The 21,030-nt window shown below is 56.5% G+C and overlaps 1 protein-coding gene across 3 annotated transcripts; it reads right to left on the reverse strand.

Annotated features, from left to right (window-relative positions):
- Positions 1 to 690: 690 nt before the first annotated feature.
- On the reverse strand, positions 691 to 10,691 carry ARRDC1 (arrestin domain containing 1; the record flags this gene model as incomplete). Of its 3 annotated transcripts, none has more annotated exons than XM_080708418.1 (8): positions 691 to 755; positions 829 to 1,267; positions 1,338 to 1,511; positions 1,595 to 1,777; positions 1,943 to 2,097; positions 2,195 to 2,245; positions 2,659 to 2,769; positions 10,574 to 10,691. In XM_080708418.1, 8 exons carry the CDS (start codon positions 10,689 to 10,691, stop codon positions 691 to 693), a joined length of 1,296 nt encoding a protein of 431 aa, XP_080564544.1. The 3 variants fall into 3 exon arrangements, with proteins under 3 accessions (XP_080564544.1, XP_080564543.1, XP_080564542.1); XM_080708417.1 differs by having other exon boundaries at positions 1,338 to 1,514; XM_080708416.1 differs by having other exon boundaries at positions 705 to 775; positions 1,338 to 1,514.
- Positions 10,692 to 21,030: the final 10,339 nt, after the last annotated feature.

Here is a 21,030-nt window from a genome sequence, read left to right on the forward strand (position 1 = left end):
CTGGAACACGGGGTGCTGGCAGGCAAGCCAGAGTGAACCCTGAAGTGGGGTACATCCCCAAGAATGCCAGAGCAGCTTCTAAGGCAAGTCTTTAAGTGGGCCCAGGAGGAACCAGGACAATCCACCCAGCCGGTGCCCACTCCTGGCACCCCAGAAAAAGAGCCCAGGGAAGGGGCACACTGGTTCCTGGGCCATGCAGAAGGGAAAGGAGGTCAAGGAGGGGCTGGACCAGGATGGGGCGCCTGGGATTGGTGAGGATGAGATGGACCAAAGGAAGGGGTAGGCAAGGAAAAGCAAACTGGGAGCGGGCAATCGGGCAGGCCGAGGAGGGGCTTGAGCCTTGGGCAGGGCTCAGCACAGCACCGGTGTGATCCCTAAGGCCCTAGGCTGGGGGGCATCTGAGGCTGGAGGACGCCCAGACTGGCCTCTGCCCAGCTCTACAAATAAATCGCTTTATTTACAGAGTCTTTCCAGTCCCAGGCCCTCCCACCCCCACCCCACCCCAGGGATTAAGAGCGCAGACTCCCAGGGGGAGCCTAAACAAAATGATCCGTGAGGGGCAGGGGCTGTGGGCAGTCGTGGGTCCTGAGTGGCTGGGCCAGGCAGAGAGCTAAGGCACGAGGCCCTGGGTGCCCCGTCCCAGGGGAGGGCTAGGCCCACTGGAGAAGGCAGCATGGGTCGGGGTGCAGGTCAGCTCCCGGGGGTTAGGCTGGCGTCCGCACCACCACAGCTCTGCTCGTAGGACGGCGGGGCCTCTGTGGGGAGAGAGCGAGGTCTGCAAGGGGCTAGTCACACATCCTCCACCCAGGCCCTGGCCTCTCCACTCACCATAGGGGTAGCCCCAAGAGCTGTACTCTGGAGGGAGGATCAAGGTGCTGGTGGTGGGCACTGGGCCCGCGGAGCCCTCTGCAAAGTAGGGAACAGTGGCCCCTGTGGAGACGCACAAGGGAGGGTGCAGCGGGTGGGGTGCAGGACCGCCATCCTCAGCAGAGGGCTCAGGGGCCACAGGCACAGAGCCCAAGGCAGCAGGTGGTGGCTGCTGCTGCTGTGAGTGGCTCTTGGTAGACAGGGAGATCAGGTCCGAGAAGTAGAGGCCACCAGCCGCAGCCTCCGCCTCCTCCTGCGGCGGTGCGGAGGGCACCACAGAGGGTGAGGCGCTGGGGGCTGGTCCTGGGCCTGGCAAGGGGCTCAGCGGGGCATGGTTCACAGCAATGTTGCCGACGAAGACCGGGAGGGTCACGGTGGCTTCAGGTGCCTTCACGGAGACCTGGGGAGGAGGGTGGTGGTGAGGGGCCAGTGCCAAGGCCACCCAGCCCCCAGCCCCAGCAGCACCACACCTGAAGGTAGTAGTCAATGTGGATGAGGCTGCAGCCGGGCAAGGCTGACTGGGGCAAGGCGGGCACCAGGATCTGCTCCTGCCACTGGGCGCGCCTCCAGGCCTTGACCCCCGCACCCTCCACTTCTGCGATGGTCCGCACATCATGGATCCAGCGCTTAGCCTTGTAGGATACTTTCTGGGGAAAGAGCAGCTTGAGAGCCGGGGAAGGCGGGCACCCCTCCCTCTACCTCCCAGGGGTAGCCAGAACAGACTGACCTGCAGGAGACTGGCCACCACAGGGCTGGTATCCTTGCCCGACTGGTTCTCGATGTCAGCCTGCAGCCGCAGCACCTGGCCCACCACGTAGCCACGGAGGTCGGTGCTAGCCGTGAGCACCAAGCTGCCTGTCTTCACCAGCTTGTAGGAGAACTTCTTGGTGGCAGAGGCCACGTTGGGTTGCTTGGGGGAGAGGGGGCAGACTTAGCAGGTAAGCATCAGCTGAATTCCTGCAGCCTTGGGACAGGCCCACTGAGCCCTGTCCTGACACCAGCCATCAGCTCAGCAGAGGCCTGCTTCCAGACCCCGTTCCCTCCCACCAAGGAGGCACTCACTGTTCATGCTCACCTCGATGTCTGGGATGCTGTTCAGGTTCAAGGGGCTCAAGATGTAGAACACCAGGCTGCACTTGTGATCTTTGGAGAAGCGTGGCGTGTCGATGGTGGCCCTCAGCTGATGCACAATCCTCCCAAAAGGACCCTCGAAGGATGTGGGTGCTGTGGCTGAGGAATGGGCAGGGACTAGCAGCTAGCGCGCCCATCTGCAGGGCCCGCCCTCCCAGGCTGCTGTTCCTACTAGTCATCCAGACTAGGTTCTTACCAGGAAGCAGGAACTGGAAGGGGAAATTGTGCTCTCCTGCTGGCAGGCTCCCTACAAGGACAGGAGGGGGTAGGGGCTGGCCCTGGGAGGCTGAGGGTGGCCACAGTGCCAGGACAGCAGTGGGCACTGGAGCCACCCAGCCCACACCGGTCTCCCTGTTCATTGCCAGCACCACAGCTGCACAGCCCTGGTCTGGGCAGAGAGCTGCAGATGAGGGCTTGGCTTGAATAGAAGACAGCTTGGGGGCAGAAAGAACAGTGGGGCCAGATGGCTCACTGAGACCCAGACCCAGAGGAGGGCAACCCCCCACGGCCATCCAGCTCCGCAAGAGAGAAGGACCCACCAGGACCCACCCTGGGAAAGTGAGTGTCAGCACGGAGGGGTGGCCCACAGACAGGCACCGCTCCAGGAGGGCTGCCCAGGGGCCATACCTGGGGCAGTGGAGGACTGGCTCCCAGACTCACCCTTGTCAGCCAGTGACAGGGAGCTGTTGAAGTAGCTCTCCTCCACCACCCAGGCCGCATCGTTGGCCTTGTTGGAGACCCCACAGGAACCCGTGCAGGTCACCCGGATGGCTGCAAGGGGGAGGGCAGCATGAGGACACTGGGCAGGACCAGCAGCACTCAAGGGCCACGTAGCCTCCCGCCCGCCTTCCCAAGCCTGATCTTGGGAGCTCACAGGGCCAACCTGGCAAGGGAGTCTCTTCTGTCCTGCCATCCAATGGGGGAGGCAATGCTCTCCCCGGTGATTCCTGTACTACCCCTGAATTGGAAACCCTGGCACCCACCAGGCCAGTGACTCAGCCCCCACGGGGTGCTGGGGACACCCTGAAGGGAGTCAGCCAGGCGGGGAGGCACCCCAGCAGGCTCCAGGAAGCTAACTGTCGGCCTCCCACTGCAGGAATGTGGCCAGACCTGCCTAGGCAGGTCACAGTCCGCCACCCTGGAGGGTGGGGCCCCACTTCCTGGGCAGTGCTGCCTTGGGGCTGACTTTTTCCACCAGAGGGTGAGGTGGCTCAGCCTCTCCACCCAACAGGAGTGCCCACACCAGGGCCCACAAGAGGCAGACTGAGGCAGGTTCCTAAGTCCAACAACCTGTCTAGAACCTGGGGCTAAGCAGTCACGGCTGGCCAGCCAGGCCCAGCCAAAGCTGGTCACAGGGAGAATCACAGCGAGCAAGCGTGTAGGGTGGGAGCCAGTACCAGGCACCTGCAGCCCTGCGCCTCCTTCCCTGCCCCTCTCCCAGACAAGGCTGGGGTCACGTGAGGGGAAGGTTGCTCAGACCCTGAGGAAGCCACCAGGAAGGAGGAACACCCGGGTCCAAGAGTGCAGGAGCCAGCCACACCTGCCGCACCTGGGGCCAACCCGCAGAACCCCACTTTGTGGTCTGTTGGTTACCCACAGAACACCAAGATTCCTCCTATAAACCTGGCCCAGCCTCAGCCCCAATTGGCTCTCCACACACCTTCCCCGCTCTCCTTGGACTGTGACTAGGCCCCTGTTCCCCATGCAAGGGGACCCTTGCTCCCTGCCATGCTGCCCTCTGCCAGTGACCAGCCCTCCAACTCCATGATCGCCAAGCCTCATCACCTTAACCTCAGGCCCAATTTGGAATCCATACTCTTCAGACTCACCCTTGAAGGCTAGACCAGGCACTCTGGACATCTGGGCACCAGTGGTACCTACGGGCTGACCCACATCAGGAGAGATGCAAAGGCGAGGACAGGTTCAGAGAGGATGCCTGGGGCCGGAGATGCTGGGACCCACCAAGGATGCCAGAGGAGCTGAGGAGGTGCCCCTCCTGATGCCTGGGGCCGGAGATGCTGGGACCCACCAAGGATGCCAGAGGAGCTGAGGAGGTGCCCCTCCTGATGCCTGGGGCCGGAGATGCTGGGACCCACCAAGGATGCCAGAGGAGCTGAGGAGGTGCCCCTCCTGATGCCTGGGGCCGGAGATGCTGGGACCCACCAAGGATGCCAGAGGAGCTGAGGAGGTGCCCCTCCTGATGCCTGGGGCCGGAGATGCTGGGACCCACCAAGGATGCCAGAGGAGCTGAGGAGGTGCCCCTCCTGATGCCTGGGGCCGGAGATGCTGGGACCCACCAAGGATGCCAGAGGAGCTGAGGAGGTGCCCCTCCTGATGCCTGGGGCCGGAGATGCTGGGACCCACCAAGGATGCCAGAGGAGCTGAGGAGGTGCCCCTCCTGATGCCTGGGGCCGGAGATGCTGGGACCCACCAAGGATGCCAGAGGAGCTGAGGAGGTGCCCCTCCTGATGCCTGGGGCCGGAGATGCTGGGACCCACCAAGGATGCCAGAGGAGCTGAGGAGGTGCCCCTCCTGATGCCTGGGGCCGGAGATGCTGGGACCCACCAAGGATGCCAGAGGAGCTGAGGAGGTGCCCCTCCTGATGCCTGGGGCCGGAGATGCTGGGACCCACCAAGGATGCCAGAGGAGCTGAGGAGGTGCCCCTCCTGATGCCTGGGGCCGGAGATGCTGGGACCCACCAAGGATGCCAGAGGAGCTGAGGAGGTGCCCCTCCTGATGCCTGGGGCCGGAGATGCTGGGACCCACCAAGGATGCCAGAGGAGCTGAGGAGGTGCCCCTCCTGATGCCTGGGGCCGGAGATGCTGGGACCCACCAAGGATGCCAGAGGAGCTGAGGAGGTGCCCCTCCTGATGCCTGGGGCCGGAGATGCTGGGACCCACCAAGGATGCCAGAGGAGCTGAGGAGGTGCCCCTCCTGATGCCTGGGGCCGGAGATGCTGGGACCCACCAAGGATGCCAGAGGAGCTGAGGAGGTGCCCCTCCTGATGCCTGGGGCCGGAGATGCTGGGACCCACCAAGGATGCCAGAGGAGCTGAGGAGGTGCCCCTCCTGATGCCTGGGGCCGGAGATGCTGGGACCCACCAAGGATGCCAGAGGAGCTGAGGAGGTGCCCCTCCTGATGCCTGGGGCCGGAGATGCTGGGACCCACCAAGGATGCCAGAGGAGCTGAGGAGGTGCCCCTCCTGATGCCTGGGGCCGGAGATGCTGGGACCCACCAAGGATGCCAGAGGAGCTGAGGAGGTGCCCCTCCTGATGCCTGGGGCCGGAGATGCTGGGACCCACCAAGGATGCCAGAGGAGCTGAGGAGGTGCCCCTCCTGATGCCTGGGGCCGGAGATGCTGGGACCCACCAAGGATGCCAGAGGAGCTGAGGAGGTGCCCCTCCTGATGCCTGGGGCCGGAGATGCTGGGACCCACCAAGGATGCCAGAGGAGCTGAGGAGGTGCCCCTCCTGATGCCTGGGGCCGGAGATGCTGGGACCCACCAAGGATGCCAGAGGAGCTGAGGAGGTGCCCCTCCTGATGCCTGGGGCCGGAGATGCTGGGACCCACCAAGGATGCCAGAGGAGCTGAGGAGGTGCCCCTCCTGATGCCTGGGGCCGGAGATGCTGGGACCCACCAAGGATGCCAGAGGAGCTGAGGAGGTGCCCCTCCTGATGCCTGGGGCCGGAGATGCTGGGACCCACCAAGGATGCCAGAGGAGCTGAGGAGGTGCCCCTCCTGGCCTGCGCGTCAGCCTCACGCCGGTCAGTGGCACGTCAATGGCACACCGCTGTCCACATCCCTAACCCTCAATACTGTGAGCTATAACAAAATGGTTGTTGGAGTTCTTCAGGGTGGTTTGTTAATGTTTTGTTTGTCTCTGTGGTGCTGGGAAATGAACCCAGGGGTGTTCTACCCCTGAGATACACTCCCAGCGTGTGTGTGTGTGTGTGTGTGTGTGTGTGTGTGTGTGTGTGTATTTTTTTTTTAACGGTTCCCTGGGATGGAACCCAGGGACATTCTACCTCCGAGCTACACCCCCAGCCCTATTTTTAACTCTTTATTTTGAAACAGGGTCTCACTGAGTTGCAAAGGGCCTCACTAAGTAGCTGAGGCTGTCAGCATACCGCTGTCCTCCTGTCTCAGCCTCCCAAATGCTGGGGTTACAAGCGTGCGCCACCACGCCTGGCTTTATTTTTTATTTATTTTGGTGGTACTGGGGGTGGAACCCAGAGGCTTTCTACCTCCAAGCTATACTCCCAGACCTATTTTATATTGTATTTTGAAACAGGGTCTAAGTTGCTGAGAGCCTCACTAAGTAGCTGAGGCTGGCTTCGAACCTGTGCAATCCGCCCTCCTCAGCCTCCCAAGCACGGGGATTACAAGCGTGTGCCACCATGCCCGGCTATTTTTTATTTTGAAACAAGGTTCTAAGTAAGTTGCATAAGGCCAAGGTTGCTGAGGCTGTCGGGGAACCTACCATCCTCTTGTCTCGGCCTCCCAATTACTGGGATTGCAGGTGTGCCATTATTTATTTATTTATTTATTTATTTATTTATTTATTTATTTATTTTTGCAGAACTGGAGGTTGAACCCAGGGTCCTTTTACTTCCAAAGTTACATCCCCAGTCCTTTTTTTTTTTTTTTTAATCCTTTACTTTGAAATAGGGTCTCACCAGGTTGCAGAGGGCCTCACTAAGTAGCAGAGGCTTCTGTGAACCTGCGATCCTCCTGTCACAGCCTCCCAAGTGCTGGGATCACAAGTGTGCAGCACCAGGCCCAGCTTGTGCGCGCTCACAGGCACTCGGCGCTCTCTCTCCCTCTCCCTCTCCATATATATTTTATTTTTCTTTTGTGAGGTACTGGGGATGGAACCCAGAGATACTCTACCTCCGAGCTACACCCAGCCCTATTTTTTATTCCTTATTTTGAAACAGGGTCTCACTGAGTTGCAAAAGGCCTCACTAAGTAGCCGAGGCTGGATTTTTAGATTTCTCTAGAAAATCAGAAAAAATCTAATTACTTATCATTTTAACCCCTCAGATTTGCAAACTTTAAGTATTTTGTCATGTGTTGGGAAGGAGACGGAAGAACATGATCCCTACCCAGATCAACTACAGGACAACTCGGGGAAGACCCACAGCAATTCTGACAGCATACCCCGGGCCCCAGCAGCTTTCCTTTCAATCCCACACTCTCACCAGGAGCCTTCACAGCCCAGTTCATGACAGGAGTCAGTGTAGGCCTCAGTGAAACAACCCAGCACCCAGCCCGGACCCCGAGAATTCAGGCAACAGAGCATGGGGCCAGACGAGCCCAGGAGAAAAAAGGGCATCCAAGCCCAGGCTTGTGGTCTTCCCAGCACATCAGGGCTGTCCCTTTCTCCAATGGGCTGACGAGCATCCGAACACTGGAGCTCCTGCACTACCTCTCTGCAGAGTCCTAGGTCCGGATGGGAGCACCCCAGGGAGCCAGTTTTCACTGGTCCAGGCAAGTGGCAGAGGCTGGGGTTTTGCCTTCTTGAACTGCTGGACCAGGCAGGATCACGGATGCAGTCCTGCTCAAGGAGAAATGAGGGGGAGCCAGAGGTGGTGGTGCACGCTTGTAATCCCAGCATTTGGGAGACTGAGACAGGAGGGTCATGGTTCACAGGCAACCTCAGCTACTTAGTGAGGCCCTTTGCAACTCAGTGAGACCCTGTTTCAAAATAAAGAATAAGCAGGGCGTGGTGGTGCACATTTGTAATCCCAGCATTCGGGAGGCTGAGACCGGAGGATCGTGGTTCATGGACAGCTTCAGCTACTTAGTGAGGCCCTCTGCAAATCAGTAAGACCCGGTTTCAAAATAAAGAATAAGAAGCTGTGCGTGGTGGCGCACGCTTGTAATCCCCGCGAGGTGGAGACAGGAGGATCGCGCTGGTTCCGAGCCAGCCTCGCTGGCTTAAGAGACCCTGTTTCCAAATAAAAAATATAAAATAAGTCTGGGAGTGTAGCCAGGAGCTAGAAGGGCTTCCAGGAACCCCAGTACCACCAAAAAAAAAAAAAAATAGAATAAGAAATAGGGCAGGGGCTGTAGCTTGGAGGTAGAATGCCCCCTGGGTTCCATCCCCAGTACCCCAAAAAGAAGAAAAGAAGAAGAAGAAGAAGAAGAAGAAGAAGAAGAAGAAGAAGAAGAAGTGGAGGAGGAGGAGGAGGAGGAGGAGGAGGAGGAGGAGGAAGAGGAGGGAGCCCAGGGGGAGCTCTGGAAAAGGTCTCCAAAGAGGCACGTGGGCACAGCTCCCCTTCCTAGGTGTGAGGACGTGAGTGTGAAGATGACCAGGCAGCTTGGGCAGAGACCCTGACTTCCTCCACCTTCAAGTTTTTAATGTTTGAGCTGCTCTTTATGGTGACCCAGAGCCCCACTTGCCCTGCGGAGGTGTCTCCTGGAGATAAGCATGGGGCTCCCAAAGCAGGTGCCTTACCGGATGGAGGGGCAGGGGTGTGCCCCACTGCACGGAGCCCAGCAGTGGGCTGCAGAACGTCCGTGCCATGTAGATATAAGAAGCGCTTCTAACACCACAGAAGCACCACAAAAGGCCAGCCCAAAGGGGCAGGTGCTGGCTCTCCAAGGAAAGAGCATAGGTTTGTTCCATGGTGACTTCTGGAACTTTCTTCTCACACCAACAGTCCTGCCTATCCAGTAGCCCCTTCCCTTGCATCCCTGCCTTCTGAACATGAAGACCTCCACTCATTCCTCTCTTGGTCCGACCTGGCCCACCCCCACCGGTTCCCACAACCCAGGAGCACCCGGGCCTTTGCCACACTTCCCAGGAAAGCCGTGTCTGTCTGGCTTTCCAGTTGCATCAGGAGAATAAGGAGAGCGGCGGCCTCCAAGGCGCATGCGATGAACAGAGCCGTCCACGGAGGTGGGAGGCCTGCCTCTGGCCCACGAGAGCTCAGGGAGCTGGAAGGCAGAATGCAGGGCTGCCCGCCTGCGCTCCAGGAACGGCTGCTTCCTCAGCCCCTCTGCATCAGCTCCCGGCAGCCAGTCCTCGTGGCTGATCATCACTACCACTCACCAGACAGACATTCAGCAAGCGAAGCTGGGGCCCAGGTACACCCGCTTCCTCATGGAACACCCCTCCCGCAGCTCAGAAAAACACATGCTTCTTCCCTTCCCATCCCAGGCAGGGCTGGAGGAAACCCCAGAGCACCCCTGAGCACACGCCACCGCCGACCCTACAGCCTGAACAGGCCACCCTGAGCCCCAGCACTGGGCATGCTGGAGATGGGGCCACCAGCTGGGCCTCCTCTGGCCTCCTTGGGGCTGGCTGTCCACTTACCCACTCCCACCCGCCACATGGAGGCCAGGGGGCTTGGCCCATTCTGTCACTGTGGTCAGCAGCGGCCTCCTCATCCCCAGTCTGGCCAGGGAAGGAATGTCAGAATGGACAACCGAGTGGTCCACTCTCCACGGGGCCTCTGTCCTGCCGTGTCTCCCAGCCCACAGCCCATGGCTGGTCTCACTTCAGGGCTTGCCTGTGCTAAGGGGAGCCACCCTGCCCTTGCCGTACTTTCTGCAACAGCCACACCTGCTCCCACCCAAACCCCAGGCTCCAACTGCAGAACAGGAGGCCGGGCAAGGCCACAGCCAGACCAGGTCTCTGAGGTCAAAGGTCAGAAAGCCACCCTGCCCCAAGACTGCAGAGGAGGGGCTGTGGCTGTCTTCAGCCAGCCCAAAAATGCACGCTGCCATAACTCAGAGGCCCAGGCTCAGGTCCAGAGGGAAGTGGGCAGCTGTGGGTTTGGCCAATAGCCAGGCAGCTCTCACAGGAGGCATGGACACCAACCTGCACTCAGACCCAGAGATCAGGCAGAGGCCACCATGCTGCCCACTCCGACCTGAGGGCTGAGCCATCAAGTCCCAACCAGCCCTGTCCACAGAAGGCAGCCATATCACACGGAGTGCAAAGGAGGCCCACACCTGCGGAGTGTCCGGTCAATGCCGCCTCAGCAACCAAATCCCTGGCCCCAGAGTCCCAGGCTCAGGCTCAGCTCCCAGAAGCCGGCCGGGGTGAGGGGTTAGGGGGTGAGCCAGCCCCTGATGGCCCACAAGGGCAAGCCGAGGTAAAAGAAAAGCAGGTGCCCAAGGCAGGGTCAGCACCGGGTGCCAGATGGCCTGGAGAGGGGCCCAGCGGAGGCTAGGCTCCAGGTGAGGGCCATGCAGGTTCGAAGCGCGGCAGACCCTGCACACTTGGAAGAACCGGGAAGGGCGGAGGCCTGCGTGTGTCACGGTCGGGTGGCCTGGCGAGGTGGATGGGCGCTAGGCCCTCGCCCGGGCTCAGGCTGCCCTGGGCGAGAGGACAGGAAGGGGCAGATGCGGAAGGACTGCGCTACCGGGACGCCCTGCCCCGCCTCGGCTGCCCTGGCCTTCCCACCTCAAGGGGTCTGCCGCCCCGCCCCAGGCCTCCGCAGCCCTCCGCGCCGAGTTCGGAGACTGCGGCCCCAGGCCCAGGCGCGCGGACCATCGCTTCCGGGACCCTGGCCCGCCGCAGGTGCAGCGCGGCCACCGCCCTCCCCAGGCTCCCAGCGCCCACCTCGGAAGGGCAGCGGCGCCCCCAGACGCACGCGCACCGAGCCAGCCAGAGGCTCGCCCGGGCTGTAGACAACGCGACCGTGGCTCAAGCGGATCTCGAAGAGCTGCACCCGCCCCATGCCGCGGCCTCCGGCGCCGCGCACTGACACCCGCCCGCGCCGCGGCTCCTAGACCCTCCCGGGCCCCGCCCCGAGGGCCCGCCCCCAGCCCAAAGACCTGCCCCTGCCCACCGGAGGGCCCGCCCCCAGCCCAAGGACCTGCCCCTGCCCACCGGAGGGCCCGCCCCCAGCCCAAGGACCTGCCCCTGCCCACCGGAGGGCCCGCCCCCAGCCCAAGGATCTGCCCCTGCCCACCGGAGGGCCCGCCCCCAGCCCAAGGATCTGCCCCTGCCCACCGGAGGGCCCGCCCCCAGCCCAAGGACCTGCCCCTGCCCACCGGAGGGCCCACCCCCAGCCCAAGGACCTGGTCCTGTTCACAGAGAGCCCCACCAGCCCAAGGACCTGCCCCTGCCCACCGGAGGGCCCACCCCCAGCCCAAAGACCTCCCCCTACCCACCGGAGGGCCCGCCCCCAGCCCAAGGACCTGCCCCTGCCCACCGGAGGGCCCGCCCCCAGCCCAAGGACCTGCCCCTGCCCACCGGAGGGCCCACCCCCAGCCCAAGGACCTGGTCCTGTCCACAGAGAGCCCCACCAACCCAAGGACCTGCCCCTGCCCACCGGAGGGCCCACCCCCAGCCCAAGGACCTGGTCCTGTCCACCGAGAGCCCCACCAGCCCAAGGACCTGCCCCTGCCCACTGGAGGGCCCGCCCCCAGCCCAAAGACCTCCCCCTACCCACCGGAGGGCCCGCCCCCAGCCCAAGGACCTGCCCCTGCCCACCGGAGGGCCCGCCCCCAGCCCAAGGACCTGGTCCTGTCCACCGAGAGCCCCCCCAGCCCTAGGACCTGCCCCTGCCCACCGAGAGCACGCCCCCAGCCCAAGGACCTGCCCCAGCCCACCCGAAGGCCCGCCCCCAGCCCAAGGACCTGCCTCTTCCCACTGAGGGCCCGCCCCCAGCCCAAGGACGCGCCTCCAGCCTGCCCAAAGACCCGCCCCAGCCGGAGGACCTGCCCCTACCTACTCGAGGGCCCGCCCCCAGCCCAAGCACCCGCCCCCAAGCCTGCCCAAAGACCCACCTTCAACCCAAGGACCTATTCCTGGCCCACCCCAACCCAAGAACTTTCCTCATTTACTCCCCAAGACTAGCTACCGGCCCGCCCCGAGGGCCCAACACCAGACCCAGGGTCCGCCCCCACCGCAAGAGCGGCCTCTGGACCGCCCCAATGATCCACTCACAACCCGAGGTCCCGACCCCCAGCCTGCCCATAGGACTCGACCCCATCCCGAGCCTGCCCGCATCTCAAGGGCCTGTCCAGGACACGCCCCCATCCCGCCCTCCACCGAGGACCCGCCCCACCCTACGGACTGTCCCAGCCGGCCCAGTGAACCCGCCCCCAGGCCGATGACTGCTCCCCGACCTTCCAGAGGACCTGTTCCCGGCGCTCTCCAACCGCAAGGCCGCCGCGGCCCGAGACGAGCCCCCGGTCATCCCGAAGGATCCGCCCAAGGACCTACCCCCGGTGCACCCCAGGGTCCTGACCCGATTGGAGAACCCGTAGAGAGGAAGGACACGCCTTGCCCTCCTCCTCCCCCTCCCGCGCTCCGTGTGGCAGTGTAGATGACCATAAAACCACGAGCAAGCTATTCTGATTTTTTTTTGGGGGGGGGAATGAAACTCAGGGGCATTAGACCTCCGAGCTACACCCCCGCCCTACTTTTTATTCTTTATTTTGAAACAGGGTCTCACTAAATTGCGGAGGGCCTAGGTAGCTGAGGCTGGCTACGAACCTGCCCCCCCAATCCTCCGGTCTCAGCCTCCCAAATGCTGAGATTGCAAGCCTGTGCCATCACGCCCGCTGATTCCCCCACACACACTGGGGATGGAACCCAGGGGCCTTCTATCTCCGTGCTATACTCCTAGACGTATTTTATAGGTTGTTTTTGTGTGTGTGCGGGTTTGGGGATGAAACCCGGGCATTTGACCTCTGAGCTACACCCCCTGCCCTATTTTTTATTCCTTATTTTTGAAACAGAGTCTCACTAAGTTGCAAAGGGCCTCACTAAGTAGCTGAGGCTGTCCGCAAACCGCTCCTCCGGTCTCAGCCTCCCGAATGCTGGGATTACAAGCACTCGCCAGCATGCCCAGTTTATAGTTTGTTTGGAAACAGGGTCTCACTAAATTGCTGAGAGCCTCATTAAGTAGCTGAGGCTGGCTTCGAACCTGTGCGATCCTCCTATCTCAGCCTCCCAAGTACTGGGATTACAAGCATATGCCACCACGCCCAGCTGATATTATTTTTAAAGGTCCCTTTGGGTCCGGCGTGGTGGCACACGCTTGTAATCTCCGCGCTTGGGAGGCTGAGACAGGAGGATAGCACAGGTTCAAAGCCAGCCTCAGCTACTTAGTGAGGCTCTCAGCAAGTTAGTAAGACTCTGTTTCCAAATAAAAAAATAGAAAATAGGTTTGGGAGTATAGCCCGGAGGGAGAAAAGCCTCTGGTTTCTACCCCCAGCACCCCCCCACACACACAAAGCCATGTGATGTGCAGGCCTGTAATCCTAACCCCACCCCCCACAAGCCAGTGTGATGTGCAGGCCTGTAACCCCAACACTCTGGAGACCGAGGCGGGTGGATCTCAAGTTGGAGACTAGACTTGGCAATTCAGTGAGATGCAGTAACCTAGCAAGACTATGTTTCCAAAAAAAAAATTAAAAATTGCTGGGAGGGAGCGGGGCATGGTGGTGCATGTTGTAATCCCAGTACTTGGGAGGTTGAGACAGGAGGATCGTGGTTCCTGGACAGCCTCAGCTACTTAGTGAGACCTTGTTTCAAAACAAAGAATAAAAAATAGGGCTAGAGGTGTAGCTCTGAGGTAGAATGCCCCTGGGTTTCATCCCCAGTCCTGGGGAGGAGGAGGAGGAGGAGGAGGAGGAGGAGGAGGAGGAGGAGGAGGAGGAGGAGGAACAACTTATTGAAACTCTCAGGATCCTAGGGAGACCCTGTTCCAAAACAAAAGAATAAAATAGGACTATGGGTGTGGCTCAGAGGTAGAATGTCCATGGGTCCAATCCTCAGTACAAACAAAAAAGGTAAAAAAGGGTTCCTATGGTGAAAGTGACCTGGGGAGGGGCAGACACAGACGTGCCCTTTTCCTGTGGTCTGAGAGCCACCTATACAGCCTTCTGCTTTTCACTCCGCACCACTAAGTAAATGACGTGAGCTATTCCACACCTTATTACAAAATAAATTTTGCGTTGGATGGGTGCCCCACCTGTAGTTGGAGTGTCCTAAGCAGGTGAGGATAGGCAGTGGATTGTTCAGGATATAATCCCAAGGTAAAATAGGAGGAACGCCTGTACCAGGAATACCACCACACAGGAGAGGGGCACAGCCGCCCAGAAAAGCCCAAGGCTTTGCTCACTGTGGGCAGCGGAGCATGTTCACCATCAGCAGCGGGGAGCTTCTTCAAAGGAGAGGATACAGCCCCGAGCAGTCTTGGGAGGGGAGTCAGGACCTTCTGAGTCCCAGGTGCTCTGAACACCCAGCTTCCAGGTAGGAGTCTGAGCTAGAGTTTTTTTTTTTTTTTTTTTTTTTTTTTGGTACTGAGGATGGAAACCAGGAACTTTTCTACCTCTGGGCTATACTCCCAGACCTATTTTATACTTTATGTGGAAACAGGGACTCACTAAATTGTCGAGAGGCTCACTAAGTAGCTGAGGCTGGCTTCGAACCTGCGCGATCCTCCTGTCTCAGCCTCCCAAGCGCTGGGATTACAAGTGTGCGCCACCACGCTTGGCTTGAGCTAGAGATTTAAAAACACACAAAAAGTAGCCGGGCGTGGTAACGCACGCTTGTAATCCCCACACTTGGGAGGCTGAGACAGAAGCCAGCCTCCGCTGGTTTAAGAGACCCTGGAGGCCGGGCGTGGTGGCACACACGCTTGTAATCCCAGCGTTCTGAGGCTCAGACCGGAGGCTGAGACTGGAGGATCGCGGTTCCCGGACAGCCTCAGCTACTTAGTGAGGCCTCCGCAACTCAGTGAGACACTGCTTCAAAATAAAGAATAAAAAATTGGGCAAATGCTCAGAGGTCAAATGCCTCTGGGTTCCATCCCCAGACCCACAAACACACACACACACACACACACACACACACAAATTTTTTTTTGCAATACTTGGGATGGAACACAGGGGCATTTATTTATTTATTTTTGCATACTAGGCATGGAACCCAAGGGCATCCTACTTCCAAGCTACACCCCCAGTCCTATTTTTTTGGGGGGAGTGGTAGTGGGGTGGAACCCAGAGGCTTGTAATCCCCACGCTTGGGAGGCTGAGACAGGAGGATTGCACAGGTTCAAAGCCAGCCTCAGCTACTTAGTGAAGCTCTCAGCAACTTAGTGAGACCCTGTTTCCAAATAAAATATAAAATAGGTCTGAAAGTATAGCCCGGAGGTAGAAAGTCCCTGGATTCCATCCCCAGTACCACCAAAAAAAAAAAAAAAAAAGTAATAATAAATAAATAAATAATAATAATTTATTTTGCAGTACTGGGGATGGAACCCAGAGACATTCTACCTCTGAGCTACACTCCTAGCCCTATTTTTTTTTTTTTTTTTTTTTACAGGTCTGGGGAATGGAAACCAGGGGCATTTGACCTTTGAGCTACACCCCCTGTGGTATTTTTTATTTTTTTTATTACTGGGGGTGGAACCCAGAGGCTTTTCTACCTCTGAGCTATATCCCCATACTTATTTTAAATTTTATTTGGAAACAAGGTCTAAGTTGCTGAGAGCCTCACTAAGCAGCTGAGGCTGGCTTCGAACCTGTGTGATCCTCGTCACAGCCTCCCAAGCACTGGAATTACAAGTGTGCACCCACGCCCAGCCTTCCAGTCCTATTTTTATTATTTTATTTTTCTTTCTTTAATTTATTTTGCAGTACTGAACCCAGGAGGATTCTACCTTTGAGCTACACCCCCTGCCCTGTGGCAGACTGGCTCAGTCGGGAATAATAAATCCAGCACTGAATATGGCCACTGAGTCCACTCGAGACCGATTTTCTCAGAAAGATGTGCAAAGGCTTCAGGTGCAGTTCTGCAGCCACTTATCTGCAGCGATTCTTTCCCTTTTATGAAATAAACTCCTTTAAGTTCCTATTCACGGCACTAAAAGTGGAGATTCCTCTCCGGGAAAGAATCTGACATGGACCAATGCCTCTAGTGCAATTGACCACTTTATTCTAGACACAAGATTTTTTATATTTCCCTATTTCCCCGTGATTCCCTAGTAGAAAAGTGCAAACACCCAAAATACAATAGTAAGATACACAGGTAAATCACCAACCCTGAACAAGACAAAAGTAAGGCCTGTGACATCACAGGTCTTTGTGATTGAAATCAGTCCCATGACCCTGCAGGTGGGTCTTGTGCTTCAAGTCAGCCCCTTTGGCCTTGCCCCAGCACGCTTGTAGTCCCAACACTTGGGAGGCTGAGACAGGAGGATTGCAGGTTCAAGAACAGCCTCAGAGCTGGGCATGGTGGCACATGCTTTTAATCCCGCATTTGGGAGGCTGAGACAGGAGGATTGCAGTTCATGCACAGCCTTAGCTACTTAGTGAGGCCCTTTGCAACTCAGTGAGACCCTGTTTCAAAGTAAAGAATAAAAAATAGAGCTGGGCGTGGTGGCGCACGCTTGTAATCCCAGCACCTGGGAGGCTGAGACAGGAAAACCGCACAGGTACAAAGCCAGCCTCAGCTACTTAGTGAGGCTGTCAGCAACTTAGTGAGGCCCTGTTTCCAAATAAATTATAAAATAGGGCTGGGGGTATAGCCCAGTACCACAAAAAAAACAAAAAACAAAAAACAAACAGCCTCAGCAAATAGTGAGCTGGGCGTGGTGGCGCACGCTTGTAATCTCCATGCTTGGGAGGCAGAGACAGGAGGATTTTGCAGGTTCAAAGCCAGCTGTGCTGGCTTAAGAGACCCTGTTTCCAAATAAAAATATAAAAAATAGGTTGGGAGTGTAGCCCGGAGGTAGAAGGGCTGCCAGGAACCCCAGGACCACCAAAAAAAAAAAAAAGAAAGAAAGGTGAGACTCTCATCAACCTAATGAGACCCTGTTACCAAAATAAAAATAGCCGGGCATGGTGGCGCATGCAGGGAGGCTGAGACACGAGGACCCTGGTTTGCAGACAGCCTCAGCTACTTAGCGAGGCCCTCCGCAGCTTAGTTAAATCCTGTTTTAAAATAAAGAGTAAAAAATAGGGCAGGAGGTATAGCTCATAGAATGCCCCTGCGTTCCATCCTTGGTAGCATGTGCGCATATTCTCAGAACTATATCTGTCTGCTGAAAACCATAGACTAGGGAACACTTGCAAGGAGCAGGCTCTAGAGCCAGGGCCTGGGATGCGGCGAGTGCCCGCATCCTGTCTGAATGGTCCTGCTTCACCACTGGGTGCTGGCAGGCCTCTTACTCCTCAGGCCTCTAGAGCAAGGGGCTCCAGCCCAAGATGCCTCTTCCACATGCAGACGCGTTAGGGACTGCAGGAACTGGGCTTCCAGCCGGGTACTTAGATGAAATGGTCATTTGGAAACTAGGACTATAGGAGGGACCACGTGCCATTGTCATATGGGATGAGCTGGAACTGCCGGGGAAGAGGCTGTTATAACCCCTCCGGAGCCCTTTGGTAATGAAACGCTGGAGATAGCCTCAAAAAGAGAAATGTAGCTGGGCATGGTGGAACATGCCTATAATACCAGTATTTTCCCAGTACTTGGGAGGCTGAGACAGGAGGATCTCAGGTTGAAGACCAGCCTCAGCAATGGTGAGATTATCAGCAAACTAGAGAGACCCTATTTCAAAAAAAAAAAAAAAAAAAGGAGCCGGGTGTGGTGGCGCACACTTGTCATCCCAGCATTTGGGAGGCTGAGACGGGAGGATCGCGGTTCACAGACAGCCTCAGCTACTTAGTGAGGCCCTCTGCAACTCAGTGAGACCCTGTTTCAAAATAAATAAAAAAATAGGGCTGAAGCCGGGTGTGGTGGCGCACGCTTGTAATCCCCGCACTTGGGAGGCGGAGATAGGAGGATCGCGCAGGTTCGAAGCCAGCCGCTTGCTCTGGGTTAAGAGACCCTGTTTCCAAATAAAAATATAAAATAGGTCTGGGAGTGTAGCCCGGAGGTAGAAGGGCTGCCAGGAACCCCAGTACCACCAAAAAAAAAAAAAAAAAAAAAAAAAAAAAAAGCAGGGCTGGGGTGTAGCTCAGAGGTTGGATGCCACTGGGTTCCATCCCCAGACCTGCAAAAAGTAAATAAATAAATGAAAAAATAAAAAAAAACAAAAAGGGCTGGAGGAATAGCTCAGTGGTAGAATGCCCCAGATTCAATCCCTTGTACCACAGAAATAAAAATAATAATAATAAAAGAGAAGCGTTTATTTCGGCTCACAGGAACGGAGGCTTCAAGCCCAGGGTTTGTTTACTACATAGCCAGAGGCAGTAGTAAGGAGGCGGCACACCAAGGGAGGAGCACGTGAGCCAGCAGGTCACCGCTCAGCATCTCAGCACTTGGGAAGCTGAGGAGGAGGATCACAGGTTCAAAGCCAGCCTCAGCTACTTAGTGAGGCTCTCAGCAACTGAGTGAGACCCTGTTTCCAAATAAAATATAAAATAGGTCTGGGGGTATAGCTCGGGGGTGGGGGGAGGTAGAAGGGCCCTGGGTTCCTTCCCCAGCACCAAAAAAAAAAAAAAAAAGGAGGAGCTTGTGATGGAGGAAGCTGTTGGTTTCTTGGCCAGAAAGCAAAGAGAAAAGCAGGAGGGGCCGGGCGTGGTGGCGCATGCTTGTAATCCCCACGCTTGGGAGGCTGAGACAGGAGGATCGCACGGGTTCGAAGCCAGCCTCAGCTACTTAGTGAGGCTCTCAGCAACTTAGTGAGACCCTGTTTCCAAATAAAATATATAAAAGGTCTGGGAGTACAGCCCGGAGGTAGAAATCCTCTGAGTTCCACCCCCAGTACCACAAAAAAAAAAAAAAAGAAAAAAAGCAGGAGGGGCCAGGGTCCTTTACCCTGCAAGGGCACACCCCTAGAAGCAGAAGATATCCACAGGCTGGGGATACAGTTCCGTGTGGTCTAGTGCTGCTTACCTAGCATGCAAGAGGCCCTGGCTGCAATCGCAGCACTGGAGGGGCAGGAAGCAGAAGGCTTCCCACTGTGCGCCCCGCTCCTTGAGGGCTGCAGCATCTCCTAAGACAGCCACAGAGGTTGGTGAGCAAGCTTACAATGCACAGGCTGTTGGGGGACACTTTTCCAAATCACAACAGCACTCACTCTGTCTCAGCCTCCCAAATACTGGGATTCATAAGTCTTCGTCACCATTCCCAGCTTTTACTTTTTTTTTTTTTGGCGGTCTGGGGATTCGCCCTCCGAGCCACACTCCCTGCCCTATTTTTTATTCTTTTTTTTTAAATTTTTTATTGGTGCATTATATTCATACATCATATTGGGGTAAAAAAAAAACTTGTGTGTACATACATGTACACATCACCAATTTAACCCCTACCCAATTCCCACCCCATTCCCTTCCCATCCCTCCTTCCCTTGCTTGGCTTAGTGGTTGACTTCGATATGTTTAAGTACATTGTGTGTTTTAGAGAATTTCCTTCTTCCCCCTTCCCAAAAAAACGATGGTTAGATGCCACGAAGTAGGTGGCAATGCCTTAACCATATGGGTGTCGTCAGGCCCAAGGGCCTCTTCCATTCTTGTGAAGGGGAGTGTTAACCTTCTCTCCTTTCTTTTTTTTTTTTTGGTGCGTCTGCGGATGGAACCCAGAGGCATTTGACCTCCAAGCTACATCCTCTGCCCTATTTTTTATTCTTTTTTTTTTTTTTTTTTTGTGAGTCTGGGGCTGGAACCCAGAGGCATTTGACCTCTGAACTACAACCCCTGCCCAATTTTTTATTCTTTATTTGAAACAGGGTCTCACGAAGTTGCAGACGTGCTAAGTAGCTGAGGCTGTCCGCGAACCGTGATCCTCCAGTCTCAGCCTCCCGAATGCTGAGATTACAAGCGTGCGCCACCACGCCCGGCTACCTTCTCTCCTTTCATACAACACATTTTTTATTCTTTATTTTGAAACAGGGTCTCACTAAGTTGTGGAGGGCCTCACTACGTAGCTGAGGCTGTCCACGAACTGCAATCCTCAGGTCTCAGTCTCCCAAATGCTGGGATACAAGCTATTTTTACTTTTGAGGTATTTTATTTTTGCAAGGCCCTCAGCAACTAGCAACACCCAGTCTCAAAATAAAAAATAGGCTGAGTGTCGTGGTGCATGCTTGTAATCCCAGTATTTGGGGGGGCTGAGACAGAAGGATTGAGGATTTGAGGACAGCCTCAGATACTTAGTGGGGCCCTCAGCAACTCAGTGAGACTCTGTTTTAAAAATAAAGATTAAAATAGGACTGGAGGGTGTGACTATGAGGTAGAATGCCCATAGGTTCAATCTCCAGTACTGCAAAAATTAAAAAATAAAGCTGAAGCCAGGCATGGGGGCCCACACTTGTAATCCTAGCATTTGGGAGGCTGAGACAGGAGGATCGCGGTTCGCAGACAGCCTCAGCTACTTAGTGAGGCTCTTTGCAACTCAGTGAGACCCTGTTTCAAAATAAAGACAGGTGTGGTGGCCCATGCTTGTAATCTCAGCATTTGGGAAGCTGAGACTGGAGGATTGCGGTTCGCGGACAGCCTCAGCTACTTAGTGAGGCCCTCTGCAACTTAGATCTGTTTCAAAATAAAGAACAAAAAATAGGGCAGGGGGTGGAGCTCAGAGGTCGAATGCCCCTGGGTTCCATCCCCAGACCTGCAAAGAAAATAAGAATAAAAATAAAAAATAGGGCTGGGAGTGTCGCTCAGAGGTAGAATGCCCGTGGGTTCCATTTCCAGTACCACAATAAATAAATAAATAAATAAAGCCAGGTGTAGCGAACATTTGTAATCCCAGCATTTGAGAGACTGAGACAGGAGGATGGCAGGTTGAAGGCCAGCCTCAGCTATGTAGTGAGGCCCTCTGCAACTCAGTAAGACCGTTTCAAAATAAAGAATAAAAAATAGGGCTGGGGCGTGTAGCTCGGACGTAGAATGCCCCTGGGTTTCATCCCCAGCACTGCAAAACAAAACAACAAAAAATAAATAAAGCTGAGCTGGGCGTGGTGGCACACAACGGTAATCACAGCATTTGGGAGGCTGAGACAGAGGATCCCAGGTTGACGGCCAGGCTCAACTACTTAGCGAGACCCTGTTTCAAAAAATAAAAGAGCTGGGCTTGGTGGCACATACTTGTAATCCCAGCATTTGGGAGGCTGATAC

The sequence above is a fragment of the Muscardinus avellanarius genome (genome assembly GCF_963383645.1).
Source record: "Muscardinus avellanarius genome assembly, chromosome: 13".
Classification (NCBI taxonomy): Eukaryota; Metazoa; Chordata; class Mammalia; order Rodentia; family Gliridae; genus Muscardinus; species Muscardinus avellanarius.